Genomic DNA, 15,547 nt, shown 5'->3' with positions numbered 1-15,547 from the left:
ACACACTCACACTCACGCACATACACACACTCACACACACACACACTCTAATCCCAGCATGACACCCTTAACCCCCACCCAGCCCTAATCTTAACCATATGTAACCAAATTAAACGAGACTTTTGGTATTTTTAGGTTTTTTTTCTTTCTTTAATGCCCAAGCACCACCCCCCTCATCGGAGGACAACTTTATTTTTAATTAGCTAAACAACAGATAAATAGTGAAGCCACACCAAACCAGCCCACCCCACCCCAGGTTGCATTCAGAGCCTTGTGGGGAGCCTTTTTTTTTTTTTAAAAAAAAAGGTTTCTATCACAATGGGGGGGGGGACATTTGGTCCCTGCAATACAATATAAAACGAATCCACACACACCCCTGCACACACATGCATAAACACATACAGACACACGCATATGCGTTCCTTCCTGTTCCTGTTTCCAATGGCAGTGCGGTTCAAGGCTCCAATCTCATTGGAGGTGTGAGTTTGAATCCCACTGTTGTCAAGGATCTTGGAGCATAATGAGGCCCAGTGGGCTCAGCCTCTGTGATTGGAAGGTTTGAGCCTGGCCTTGGTGTGTCTGTGGCTCCTTGAGCGAGGCCCCAGGCCCCCTGGGTGCTGCCCTTCACAGCCAGCTGGCTCTCACCAACAGAGAGCAAGTCGGGGGAGGGTGTAAAGAGAATTTCCTCACACTGATCAATAAAGTATCGGTTGTCGCTGTTATTAGGTGAATCAGTGGCTCCAAACTGCCTCTGCCATGGGTTTGTCTGCGTCCTACAAAGGATGTCAAGCAAATACCTTTATTGTTCATGAAAACCTTCTTGCTACACACATTGCATGTGCAAACCTTCGGCAGGTCAGAGCTTCGTCCAAAATTAAGATAAGAGATGCACGAACATATGAACAAGACCTCTTTGAGATGAGTTTATTTTTTTATTTTTGCACATTTAAGCCAGGAGACTGCACACATAAGAACATAATTTTTATGCAAAAATGAAATGAATTAAAACTAATATAGGAGGAAAATGAGAAATGAGAGAAACCAAATCCTGTGTTTAGAAGCACAGTCTTTAGCTGCTGGGATGCGACAGGCTATCAGCAACCCCATGTACAGTAAACATGCACTGAAATGAACAAAATTTTGCATAATGGAAGGCAAATTACAGTTGTCAGACAGGCCTTTTCTCCTTTGAGCAGTGATCTTAATTAACTGCCTCTGTACATCTGTGTTTCCTTATAAGTGTTATAAACAGAGCTTAACTAATAAAATAGTGTATATTTAAACCCACAGTTTCAGAACTTCCAACTAAATTTAGGAAACTTCTAGCCTAATTTAAAGATGTGTAGTAAAAAAATGTAATGTGTAGTATAGTGTTAGTATATGTATAATATATGTGTAGTATTATACGATATATTTTTTATATATTTTTATTATTGCTGAATTAATGTTCACACTCACCTACTGACCTAAGGACAGACTTATACTGGTGCGACATCTGACAATTTTTCATGTGATTAACCTGTTGTAAACGTGCTTCCAAAGTCAGTATAAAATCCCGAGCTTTGCTCTCGTCATCTCGATTGCTTGATGCAAAGTGGTGGGGATGGCCGTCTTCTTTTGGTCTGGATGTTTCGATAAGATCAATCATGTTTAATATAGGTGGTTATTTTCAGCTCATTCTGGTGTGGACATCAAGCAGCAATAGGTGAGTCTTCTCCACCATCAGAAAGACGCTGCGAGAGCACAAGTCTGAACTGTAGTTTGTGACTAAATGTCACACTGTCTTAAGATGTGACAGGGTGTTTTTTAGTCTTATAGTGTATGATTAGGGTTAGAACCTAGGGACTGCCTGTATTCCCCTTTAGTTCTTTTATAGGGAAAGACTGAAGTCTATTTAATTCACAGTGCATATAAATTGCTCAAGGGAATTACAGAAAATTCAAACAACACCTGCCAGTTCTACTCTGAATTCATTCAGAATAATAGCAAAAAAAAAAAATATCGCAAAATAGCAAAGCAAAAGCAGAAAAAGAGTAGAACTGGAAAGCAGAGCAGCACGACGTGCAGGATGAAGGCACTGCAATCCCTGCCAGATACATCATCTCCGAGCTGCTCTCCTCCTTCACAAGGAGCATCTTCCCTATTTTCTGGTCAAGTGCTTGTTCTTCTGGTTTGGTTGGTTCTTCGGGAGCTCTCTGGATGAAACAGCAGTGCGATCAAAACAACTTCACCAACAGACAGGAAGAACTGGCCTTTAGACCCTGAAGGCGACTCACATTGTCCGCAGGTACTTGTCCCGATCTGCTGGGGGCAACAGGTCCATGAGATTGAGAGCGTCGTTGATTTTCGTCAGCATTGCAAATCGCTCTTTCCCGTGTACCTGGGGGTGCACCAATAAGTCCAGCACAGATACACACACATACACCCACACAAAAACAAGGTAACAATATGAGATAAGATACAATTAGTATTGATGTGCATATCTAACATATGGCTGTGTACTTCAGCTCACCTCCAGCAGAAAGGTCTCCTCACTACTGGTGCGCTTCACCTGCTTGCGGGGCTTTTCCTGAGAGGCCGGACGGGACACCACTGCGATACCTACCAGAGGGCGCAAGGAAGTAAGCCCAATTTAAACTCACTGCACCCCGAACCCGCGGAGGCGAGCAGCCGGACTGCACTCTTACTGCGCTTGGTCCTGGGGGCGGTCTTGTCCTCGGGCTTCTCATTCGCCTTCCGAAGCTTGTCCTCCTCGGACTTCCTATCTCGGCCGGGACAGGCGCACACTCGCACCTCGAAACACTGGCGGCCCAGGAGCTGGCCCCTGCAAGAGAGGTGCGAGAACGTGAGACGTCGACGAATACGTGTATTTGGGGAAACTGGTGTTGCAGGAGCTAAAACAGAGGGACGCGTGGACGCTGGGGACGGGGGGGCAGACTCACTCCGGCGTCTCCAGCGTGATGATAGTCAGGATGGGCCTCCGGTTCATGCCGCCCTTGCAGCTGCTGTTACACATGTAGCTGTAGAGCACCGTGGTCCCATCTGAGCCGGGCTGGGCACACACACACCGAAGGGGTTGGGCCTCTTTTTGGCACTCAGTGCTCCCCCAAGCAAATGAACCATGGGGGGGGGGCAGGGCTATACAGTACATTTCTTAGTATATTTACATTTATTTAGCAGATAAGTTTATTTAAAGTGACAAACAAGTCAAAAAACAAGGTCAGCCAGTCTAATTTACGATTAAGGGCCTTGCTAAAGCGCCCAGCGGTGAAGTGAGTTTGGTGAACCGATGACTTTCGGATCACGAGCACAGCGCCCTGACCCACGGAGACACACCTGTGGGCGCTCATACGGCACCACGACACTCATGTGTCCGTCCTCCACGTAGCGAGCTTGCAGGCCGCCTCCCACGCGAATCAGGTGACTGCGGGGGGTGGAGTCTGGGGGAAGAACGAAGTGTCTTGGTCAGAATTTCAGCTGGCGCCGATCCCTTCCTGGCGAATCACGGACCAGGGCTCTCACCGTCGTTGTTCTCATTGGTCTGTTCGTGGAGGGGACAACGACGCACCGCAAGACCTCTGTGCTCCAGGCCCTTGTAGACAACTGCTGCACGCAGGACGGCGCCCTGTGGTGGAGGATGGTCCACCCGGACTTCCACAGGGCATAACTTGCCCATTTGACAAAAGAGTTTGTTCTGATCCAAGGAGTACTGGGGTAAGAAGGGCAGAATGGCATTAAACTAAAATGCATCAAACCTCATTCTTCCTCTCAGTCAAAACCCATATTTACTTCATCCTTAGACAACGAACATACATCTGAGAACAAGCTTCAAAAATCGAAACATCAAATGCATCACACAAAGCTGTAGTTTTATATTACAGGAACATCCCTGTCTGCTCAAAGCCGGGCCGCCGACCACAGGTGTCGTGCAAATAGCAATAAAGCATTTCATTAAGCAACACCTAACTATGCAATAAAGAGGGACTATAAAAACAAATGTATAAATGAAATATTAATACATTAATAAAATAGTTCATAGTAAAAATGTACAAAAATTTTTAAATGTCCTGTTTCACAAAAACACTCAACACATCATAAAAACAATGAATTCTTAAATTAATAATGAAATTTCAAAATCTACTCGAAAATGCAGTTTAAAAAGAGAAATAAATAACTGAATAATCAAACAAGTAAGAATAGTGATTTTAATTTGGCTTTAAGAGGGTAGCCACCTTTCCATTTGCATTTTCCAGCTGCTTTTCCTTTTCCGTATTCAATTTGCTTAATCACGTCTCCTTTAGCCTGTTTGATTTGCTTAATCACTTGGCTTCTCCATTTAGCCTTTCTGTGACACTTTGGGCCTCGTGCTGGTAAATCAAGGCCAAATAATGCAAATTAGTCATGGGATACAAGCAGCTCTCTGATTGGTCAGAGAACCGCACTCTCTCATATCCTATAGCTACAGGTCAGGTATCTGTTTGAAGGCCCCACATAGGTTTCAGATTTTAACCAAACTGCCCTTAATCAATTGTGCTACAATTGTACAGATTTGTATCACTGAACTTTTCATTTGTGGCGATTTAGTTTCAGAGATATAAATGTTTTTATTTTTTACATGGTGATGTCACCATCCATGTGTTCAATTTGGGCCAAACCACTCTGAAACACGTTAGTGTTTGTTATTTCTGAGTCAAACCACTTAATTTATGTCTTACTTGTTGTACACAACTGTTAAATAAAAGTGTTCATGAATGAAAGATTTTAGTCTCCTGATCCATACAAGCCGAAGCACCATTTATCCAAGCGCACCTGAGTCTTGATGAGGTGGCGACCAATATGATTTCAGGTAATAAATACCTGAATGCACCAATCAGTGACCACTCCATTACAAAAGTGGTCATTAGGATACTGAAGGCAGATAAACAAGCATTCCATTGAAATATGAACAGTTCAAGCAAAAAGCTAAAGTAACAAGTGGACAGGATACAAACAATGTGGCCAAAAATTATTTGTACATTGTGGAAAAAATGGCCAAAAATGGAAGTGATACTGAGGATATTGAACAAACTTTAAAAACGATCTGAAATGTTACAATTATGTGTGTGTTATGTGAAGAAACAAGAAAAACATTATGCAAATTGTTTTCAAATGATGTAATTTCGTCATCATCCATTTTTTCCCTAGAGTACAAATAATTTTTGGCTACACTGTATACTTAAGATTCTTACTTTCTATTTAATCATTCAGGAAAGTGTGCCCCCTCAAAATGAAACATGTTCCACAAAAATATTAACAACAATAAAAATATATGTAGATATAATTAAAATACAAATGGGCAGTATTTGCTGAGAATCTGAATTTATTCACCACAATTCTAAACTGTGGAGCCTGGCTCGAGGCTTCGTCACAAAGGTATCAAACTTTTCACCGTTTGTTCACGAGAAACATGAGCATGAGCCCCTATACAGCGATGTAATGCCATAAACTAAGTGGTCTGAGTCGCACAGAACAAAAGAACAAACATTTTTAAATGGCACAAACATGGTACAAATGACTGAGACAGGTTTGGCCCAGAACGGACACATGGTAAGTACTGGAAAGTAAAAAAAAAAAAAAAAATGATATCTCAGAAACTAAATCGGCACAAACGAAATTTTAAACTTATGGGTGGCCAACTTCACATTGGTGCCAAACCTATAGCTATAGGATATGAGAGAGTGCAGTTCTCTAACCAATCAGAGAGCTTGTTGCATCCCATGGCTAATTTGCATTACTTGGCCCAAAATGTCACAGAAAGACTAAATTGAGAAGCTAAAAGGAGAAGATAATTGCTTAAGCAAATTGTATAGCTAATACGAAGAGGAAAAGCAGCTGGAAAATGGAAATGCAAGTGGAAAGGGAATTGTCCTTTAAAATGCCAGAGTAAAATCACTATTTTTAATTCAATTTGTAAATTCAGTTATTTCTCTTGTTAAACTGCATTCGAGTAAATTTAAAAATTCCATTATTAATGTATGAATTGATTGGTGTCTTTTGTAATTGGTGTATTTATTGGGTGTTTTATGTTGTTTTTGGAAATCCTTCTCAGTTTGAACTATTTATTGACGAATTGATATTTCATCTAGAAATTCTTTATAATCCCTCTCTTTATCGCTCAGCTAGTTAGTTATTAATGAAATGCTTAATTCCTATTTCTGTGACACCTTCGGCAAACTCTTAAATTCGGACATTAAAACAGTGAGCGTAACTAAACGAATGTTTGTCACGACATATTTATATTCAAATCTTTTCCAATTAGCAGTTACACAGACAAGGACAACGTCTAAAAAAACCTTATGCCGAAAATGTATCACTATTAAAGTTCTGTTTGGGAAATCTTTTGATGAATATTTGTGGCAGCTTTTTAATTATTAATATTTTTTTCGTTGTTTTATTTTTATTCATTTTTTTGGTTTCGTTTTATTAGATGCTAATTTTTCGTACGGCAACAATTTATATTGTGTTTGTAAGGCGTCCTGTGTGCCTTGAAAGGCACCTTTAAATAAAATTTATCATTATTATTCTTATTATTACTATTTTCTAGAGCAGAGGTTCTCAGCTATTTTTCCCAGAGGGCAAACTACCTTGAAAAGGATAGAAAACAATGGCAGCTGGGAAGGGGCTCTGCTATTGGTGCTATTCAGCATGGGGGAGAAGGATGCTGTCAGGATTCAGCTGCGTTTAGCCTGCCAGGTGCTGTGCCCACTGCTCTACAGTGCCAAGCTCTGTGTAATGCCAGGGCTGCCATCTCACACATCATGCAGAACTGCCTCTGATATTTAATAGCTCTAGGGCGTGATAACCCAGAACTCACCGTGAACGGAACACTCTTGGACACACCAGACTCTGGGAAGCCGAGCCGAAAACCGAACTCCCCCGAGCAGGCAGTGGTCAGCGGGGACGTGGAGCTGGGCTCATGGCGTGCTTCAGTCACTGGAGGTAGGATGGAGGAGGGAGGCAAGCTCTGCGGGTAGGATTACATTAAGCAAAATGCTATAAAAGACAGAGTACATTATCTAATACTAATTTCACATCTTGGAGTAACATAGCAGCATTCTTATTGGAAACACGAAACTCCATCAATCCATGTGGATGACGTCACCACACAGTGAAGGACACATAGTCACCTGCTCAGTACCAAGCTACTGTTTATGAACCATTTCATTTCCTGTCTTGTGCCGGATCCATAATAAGTGCAAGAACAGCAAGGGATTTAAAAAAAAATAAATAAATTTAAAGGCGTTATTTTCACTTACGTTTTCCCCATTTCCACTGTTGCCAGGGGAAGAATAATCATCAAGTTCAGGTACAGTTCTGCAAAATAGACGGTAGAGGAAAGAAAACCTCAGTGAGACGACCTCAAGCAAGAAAAAAAAAATCTTTTACTGAAACCAGATCATGCTACAAGAGTGATATTTGGCGACTTCACACGCAGCACGACTACTGAAGAGTAACACCCCAGCAATGATTTGCCAAACATGGGTCCTATAAGCACAGGGGGGTCAAACTGCAGTCCTGGGGGGGGGGGGGGGGGCGGAGCCTTGTGTAGCTTAGTTCTTTCCCTGTTCGACCACAAATGATTCGGTTCAAGAGCTGTACGTTAATTAGTACAAGGAGGTGCACAGAGTTGAATCAGAAGCATTAAATGAGGGTAAAATGTGCAGGGCTCCGGCCCCCCAGGACTGGAGTTTGACACCCTTGTATAAGCGTATCAGACAACGCCCCCTACTGGTTAGTCAATAGTAGCACCTCAGCACCCATGCACCTATATATAACATAGATAACACCTGACCAACACTGGGCCCTGCATTCATAGTAGAACAAGGTCCCACATCGGCAAGTCCCTAGTGATGAGAACATACATCAGGTCCCACAGCTCCTGAAAGGTCTCCTGGCTCAGCGGTAGGGCCTGGGAATCCTGCTCAGCCATTGCAGAGCTACAGAACAGGACAGCAGCAAGGGGCCAGTCAGAAATGCAAAAGGAAACACATAGCAACAGCTTTCGGAGCAGTGATGAAGGACCTAGAGCAAGAACCAAAATAATCACTAATTAAAAAAAAATAAGACTGCAGGTTCAAACCCTGGGACCAAGATGCTGCCACCTTGATAAAGTAAATTAACAGCTTTAATTACTATTGCATATGGGTTAACATACAAATTTACTGACCTTTTGGAATAGAAGGCTGGATTTCAATTAATAAAAGAGAAACAGATATGAAAGGGTTGCCAGTCATCCTTTATAATACAGCATCATCCCATATAATACAGGATGCCACATTTTTTCCGATACGGGATCATCCCATATTATAAGGAACAGGCGCCAACCCTAATTCTTGTATATCTGCACCTTTCAAGACACTAAATCAAAACCAACCAATCACATGTGGGGTAATTAGTGACGCACTTCACAACTTAATCCTAAAAGTTAATTTTCCACAGAACCTATGATTGTGATATTTTTTCACGTGTCTCCTATTCTTTTCCCAAATTATTATTTTTTTAAATGTGCGACATTATTCAACCTTGTGCCTCTGTGGGACCTTGTTCTTGATTACATAATATATAACAGGGCTATCAAGTCTCACGCATTGGCCGTGAGACACACGCATTTCAACCAACTCACACGCCACAGTTTGTCTTTCACACGCTGTGACGTAACGGATAACACGCACCGAGGTGTCCCATTTAATTAATGGACGAGGTGCAAGAATACAGGGTGGAGTTTTTAGCGGAGTTCACAGCCAATCAGAAAATAGCATTTCTTATTTCCGGGTAAATTCCAAAATACGTTACATGTGATCCGGACCGCAAGCACGTTATTACATGGATGCGCTCATAGATGGATAGCGGAAAAGGTGGAAGTGTTAAGAGTTTTTGATGAAATTTGAGAGCCTTGTATACAACCTTTGCAATTTTGCTAAATCTGAATTTATAAAAAATGGGCAAGTCTAGATTAAAACATTAATACAGATTAATAAAAAAAATACATTTCAATGCACTTACTACTTGAAGTGACAGCGTTATTTCTTAACCGACAACTACATGCATAATCATTCTTTGCACTTTTCTTGTCATGACAGATCAATCCGTATTTTTAACTGCGGGAGGAAAAATAAACATTCAGAATAAAAAGTGTAAATGATTGATCTAGCACCAAGTATAGAAAACAGAGGACTTTATGCTACGTATTTTAACATCCTATGGTGGGTGTACAAGGTATTGCGCAGACAAGGCTTTAATGTACTTCACATTATACTCATTACTTGGCAAATTACACGAGTACTGGCTATTAGCAACTTACATGCAAAAGCATGGCGAAATATGCACAACTGCCTCTTCTTCCGACTTTGTCTCGCCGTACAAGCAGCGTAATATTGTGTCTGTCTTATTCTGCTTGTATTATTCTGAACTACATGACACAGCTCTACCTACTTTAATATTTTAAACATACTTTAAGAGAGGAGTCCCCGCTCCGGATCTTGACAAATAGCAGCGGGCGCGCCAAGCAGGGTTCAAAGGTGAAGACTCACATGACTAATCCATCTACCAACCAGGAGCCGGAAAAAAAACGCGCGGTCGATTTCGAAAAAAGGCGCGTAGCACAACCGAAACGTCTCTGAGCTCGCAGTTACTAGGAAGTTGGCCACGTGTTCGTAGTGAAAATGTGCGAAATTAAAGTATGATGCGCAATGGCTTCGTTTCACTTAGGGTGCTAGAAACTAAGCCTCTGACCTAGAAAAACGTCAGCATTTTATGAATGCGCATATGTATTATCAGTTTACTATACGCACCAATAAACCGTATGCCCATAAATATTTATTGTCCGGTACTTGAGCATATGTTTTAAAATATTTATTTTACAATTACAATTATTCATTGTAAAAATAGTGTACGCTTCAGGGAATTTTCCTCTTCCATCGAGAGTAATCGCTTTACCACAATTCATAACTGAACAGTCATACTACACTTCCATAATGACTGTTTTTTATGTATTGCCTTATGTCACGGCATTGTAATTTTATCGACCGTTTTATCACGTGCTGATCAGAATGTATGTTATTGTTTTGGAAGGTGGATATCCAGTCCTGAGTACACATGGATTCCTCTGGGAAAGTCGAATGTAAAGTGTAGAGATATATACTGAATTTCCAAAATTAGTTTAATCTCTATCAGGAACAGATAAAACATTACACTCTCACTATTCAGTATGATGTAGAAATCGTTTTATAGTATACAAGTTACTGATTTAATAGTTAAAGAAATCCTATCTCCGTTTAGTGCCTTACAGTTAGTATCAGACATTATGTTTTAACCGATTTTGGCCTGTGTATCTTGAGAAACAGGATACCAAGCTTTACTATACTATAGTAAACTTTACTATAGGTGCTACACATATAAACATTCACCAAACAAAGCTTTTATTTCATGCATTTTCTCTTTTTCCATTGTTTTATCCAGTAAATAAAATGATGCAGCACAGACAATGGTGTCATCAGTGTATGGGCACGTAGGAATTTCATGTCTCAGTCGACTAAGCCTCTGTGCCTATTATCAGAAGGTCGTCAGTTCAAACCTGGCTTCGGCAGAATAGTTACATGTCTGTGGGTGATTGAGCGAAGCCCCTAACACGCAGCTCCGTGGGCACCGCTGCCCTTCGCTGCCAAGTCTGCTGTCACTGACATATGTGTCCGTGTGTTGTGGAGAGCAAGACTGGGTTAGGTGCAATGAGAATTCCCCCCATGGCGATCATTAAAAAAATTAAAAAAAATGCATTGAGAGCATCAAAATATTTCTCATGTTAATTAAAATATTTCAGCATTCTCTTGCCTACTACCAGACCTATTGTTAAACAAATACGGTCTTGTCTGTACAGTTATCATGACCTCCCAAATCTACAGATAACGGCCTTGGTATTTTATAAAAGGAGTTCACTTGCAACTAAAGCAACCATTACGAGTATAAATTGCCACACCTACATCCCCAAATATTTTTAGGGTAGTATTAAATGCTGATGTGTGTAATTTACATATGTGCCATGCTGGAATACAGGGTTGAAAGAAGAGAAAAAAAATCGTGGAAATGGCGGGAGTGAGCTATTCAACCTTTGGTTCAGAATTCAAGTGTAACGGAAACCGTCAAATACTACCACAGCATTAACAAAAGCATAAAATGTCTAACTAACCATTTACAGTAATTTCAGTAATAGTGTGGTATTCAGAATATCACAAACAAAACAACACACATTCACTGAAATGATCTGTAGCACTACAGCCAATATTTCCTGTAAGAGCAATATAAATGTTTCTAATCACATACGTACGTAGAAAATTCAATGGATTTTCTAAAAATGCTTTGTTTTAGGTGATGCATTCGAATAAATTATATTCCTCTGTTATACTTTCAGTCTAAAGAGTTTGGTTAAAATTAAGGGGAGTAAAATATTATGCATGTTAAAAATATTAAATACTGAATACTACAGCCTTGGCTTTGTGTACATTTAAATATACGAATATTCAGTATATAGTTCACTTTGGTTAAGGTCGCACACATTTTTTTGTCAAGTCAGAAGCACATAAGCAGGCCGATGCCATGAAGCTAAAGTAAACTACAAATGAAATGAATATAACATTTTATAAAATAATGCAAACAATCAATTTACAAACATTGATATTAGTCACAAAACACAGTTACATTTAAAGGAGTTTAGCATTTGTAGATTAATAGAGATGTTAATTCTTGTAAGCGACTTCGATTTTGGGTGATATGACTTCTACTGCTTTTTCCTTTTAATTACCTTGAGGTCCGTCCCAGAACAATTTTCCTTCTTTTAGCCTTAAGCGTATGTTAAAAGTGTATCAACACGAGCAATAAAAATTATTATCCAAAACGATATTGAAATGATCTATTGTGAGTTTTAATTCTTGTTTTTGCTATGTATTTTTAAATATAGGCACCTGTTGGTAAATTTCATGAAGTTCGAAGATAAATTACGTTTTTTGTTTGGAAATGACAAAAGAAAATGCAAAAGTATCTTTTATATATTTATATGTGTGTATTTTTAATTTTTAAATATTTTGAACTTAGTTTAAGAAGGAAAACCTGTTTAAAATGGCTGCCTCTTTTATGATTGCATGTCCTTTTCATGCCCTCAAACCACACATCTCAGCACTGCACAGGCAAATCTGAGCAAAAATAAAATCACTCAATCAGCACGTTTATGTGCATGGTGATGGTGGAAATTCCTTCGAAATTTGTCACAGTTTTGCACTTTAAACCCTCTCCTGATTCATCTCTCTAGGCTGCAGGAGCACTTCAAGTCATGTGGCGATTTTAAATTTTCAGAGTCGGTAAAAGTAATGAAAAAGGGCCTAAGTGCAATATAGCTATGTGCTAAGCATGGCTTTAATATAACCTAAAGAAGAAGCCGAAATAGTGCGTAGCAGAGCAAGCGATGTATTTCCAATATGAGGTAACCAACCTGTCAGAGATGTATGGAAAGTCACAAGGTCCTGTAAAATTTTCGTTGAAATTCAATGGAATGGGAGAATTTGACAGAATCGCATGTTCTTCCATGGCTGCTATGTGCAAGATAGACAAAGGAACCGATTTCCCTTGTATATATCTTAATAACCCGGAAGGGGAGGTAGGTAATCAGTCACTACAAAGGAGGTGAAGGGAAATGCGAAAGAAGAGGTAGAAACCATTCAATACACGACATGCAGAAGCCTCATGACACACCAGAGATGGTGCGAAAAATCGGGGTCATTGAGTGAGGCTAAATTAGTCATTTTTTAAAGTTATGGTGCCTCGTACCCGCGGTACAGTGACTAAGGTTGGAACAGCCAGTCACGTGAGAGATGGAAAGCAGGAAGCGAGGCACACTACATCTTAATTAACAAAGTAATATATTTATTCTGCAATGGAGAATTTCATAAGGTCGCTTTGTTCACAAGAATCGCAATAACAGAAAAATGTCGCGAACCAACATTAAAGAGAAAACAGTCAAGATGGTTCTTTCGATTTCAGTGTTCAGATGATGTGCCTTTTCTGCCAGCTGCTTTCAGTTGCTAATGTCACAGGACTAGTGAAAGAAACTGTAATCCAGGATGATCTCATCTTCTTGTCTCTCGCCCCCGGCTCTTCTTCAAACAATTTTTGCCATTTTTCCGGTACTTAAAGCAGCATCACACAGTATTAGATGATTCGGTTTTTTCGATTTGCTGCGCCTCTCCCGCCCTCTCACTCTCTTCCTCTTTGAATCGTCTCACTCAGCTCGGACACTGTGGCTCCGCCCCCCTGCTCTCGCTCTGTCAGTTTAGGTCACATCCCTCTTAAATTAACTTCCGCTCATTTCTGGCTTGTCACTGTTGTCCTTCATCATTCAAGTTCTATTCTCAAGCATTTTATCTATCATGCTTTTGCTTTTTTCACTTTCTGTCGTTCATTTATGTTTCTTGCTCCCTACGTCTTTTTTACTTATGGTTTGCCCTTCTCGCTGTTTCGGCCTACAGTCAGACTACCATCCCTGCTGTCTTATTACACACATGCAGACACACAAATATCAAACACAGATGCTAAAAACACACGCCCATCCCTCTCGGAAATGATCCAATACAAGTAAAACAATGGACCAATTGTCCTGTTCATGTTCCGTAAAAATCACAAGTCAGGTGCAGATAGTTTTTGTTTTGTGCCTTGTAGACAGTGAGTCACAGATTTGTAATGACATCATTTGTGATTAAATTGGTGACTATATGGAGACAAACAGTAAGCCCTCGTGCCAAGTTCCATGTGCATTTCTTAAACAGGGATAGGGTTGTGAGGACACACAAGTATTTGATTGATCAAAAACATGCACTTGTGGGAGAAAGGATTTCTGTGAGAGAAATGGGACAATAAGCACAGGAGATTTTTGGAAGACATACCTGTTTATGACACAAATGTCAAGTAAGTTCCCTGAGTAGAATTAAACTCTATTTGCTAATGTTCATTTTTAACCTTGTTTTACCTGTGGACAAGCAGGTTAAATTCCTTAATTCAGTTTTGATTTACTCCACAACGAACAGAAAAGGAAATGTCAGTATCACAGACTGAACGACTGCTAACGGTAGATATCAACTACAGCCAATCAGAGGTCTGTTGCCATGCACAATGTTTTGAATTGAAACGTCGTCGATGTTGCACACGGCCGCGCATTCTGCATGGGTGCAGTCTTATTCATGTATTTACAACGGACTTCCACTTTTCTGACAAAGTTTATCATTCAGTCATTGTTACAAATGGCCTATTCTAGTGTGAAATTGTGTGACTGTTACAAGTCATTGCCCCAAGTCTGAAGATTTCAGGCAATTTTAAAACTCGTGCATGGCCGGGCAAACTGCGTGGGATGGTGTGTGCCATGGTGCTGTGCCTGGGATTAGAAGTTTGCCAGTTCAGGTGAGATTGGCAGTGTGATTTCACTGTTAGCCCCTTGTGCAACACTGTTAATCTAATTTGCCCCCGGGGTAGGGGCATATCCAGCGCTTTTCTACTGGGGGTGGGATATCTAGGTCCAGTCACTTTATTGACAGAGCAGCTGCTAGCACCTGAGAACTAGTGGAGGAATCGATGAACACAATCTGATCCGAGGCAAGGGTCTCATCCCCATCGACAGAGACTCTGTGGGGCATCCACACTGGAGGAGTAGTCCAGATGCAGAGCAACTCTCTGGGATCCTCCTCCATTGCTGAGATTGGTAATTCTGTCGTACCCAAGGGAACAGAGGAAGTGGGAGCAGGCAAGGTGCCAACAAGCGGCTAGTTAGACCACTCCCAGGGGAGAAAACAGGAGGGTCAGGCAGACATGACAGACAGTACATAACAGAGAGTTCCTGGGCCAAAGTAAAATCAACCCAAAATGTTGCAATGGCATGCAGGGACCAGAAGGGGGCGAGCTAAGCCATGTGAATTTTCTAAAACAGTATTTTTTAATTGCCTTTCTGCTTTCGTGAAACATACTTAACGTTCAAACCCAGCCTCAACGTGTCTGCAGGTCCTTGAGCAAGGCCCTTACCCCCAGCTCCCTGGGCGCCGCTACGGGTGGCTGACCTTCACGGACAACTTACTCTACGAAAAAGAGTAAGCTGAGGGAAGCGTAAAGACAATTTCCCCACGGGGATCAATAAAGTATCGATTATTATAAAATAATGTTCTGTGGGAACCAAAAACGCACCAAACGCACCAATGGAAATATTTATGGAATATATCATTTTCACAGCTTGGTTAACTGGTTTGCATGTGGTGGCTAACATGAATCATATTTCTGGGTGCAAAATTATTATGACAGGAAACGACGTAATCTATTTTGACCAATAAGACTAAAGCAACTGAAAATTGTACCAAATGATGACAATTGTACAAAACCATTTGCATATATGTACTAAAACATTTTGAAATTTGTGTGAAACAATGAGAAATGACGTTCTGCTGTGCACAAGTGGCATTACGGTGTGGGGATCACACTTGTTGTT

The 15,547-nt window shown here is 40.7% G+C and overlaps 1 protein-coding gene across 3 annotated transcripts; it reads right to left on the bottom strand.

Moving 5' to 3' along the window:
* Positions 1-919: 919 nt before the first annotated feature.
* LOC125751036 (cellular tumor antigen p53-like) lies at positions 920-12,627 on the bottom strand. 3 transcript variants are annotated; one of them, XM_049029480.1, is made up of 11 exons: positions 12,518-12,627; positions 7,902-7,976; positions 7,296-7,353; positions 6,854-7,003; positions 3,523-3,709; positions 3,337-3,440; positions 2,943-3,052; positions 2,688-2,824; positions 2,513-2,601; positions 2,277-2,380; positions 920-2,195 (listed from the first exon to the last, which is right to left on the bottom strand). In XM_049029480.1, exons 1-11 carry the CDS (start codon positions 12,610-12,612, stop codon positions 2,141-2,143), a joined length of 1,164 nt encoding a protein of 387 aa, XP_048885437.1. In that variant the 5' UTR covers positions 12,613-12,627; the 3' UTR covers positions 920-2,140. The 3 variants fall into 3 exon arrangements, with proteins under 3 accessions (XP_048885437.1, XP_048885439.1, XP_048885438.1); XM_049029482.1 differs by lacking the exon at positions 12,518-12,627 and adding an exon at positions 9,491-9,601; XM_049029481.1 differs by lacking the exon at positions 12,518-12,627 and adding an exon at positions 9,341-9,562.
* Positions 12,628-15,547: the final 2,920 nt, after the last annotated feature.

This window comes from Brienomyrus brachyistius, chromosome 10 (assembly GCF_023856365.1).
Source record: "Brienomyrus brachyistius isolate T26 chromosome 10, BBRACH_0.4, whole genome shotgun sequence".
Taxonomy (NCBI): domain Eukaryota; kingdom Metazoa; phylum Chordata; class Actinopteri; order Osteoglossiformes; family Mormyridae; genus Brienomyrus; species Brienomyrus brachyistius.
This window is presented reverse-complemented; position numbering and strand designations above follow the sequence as displayed.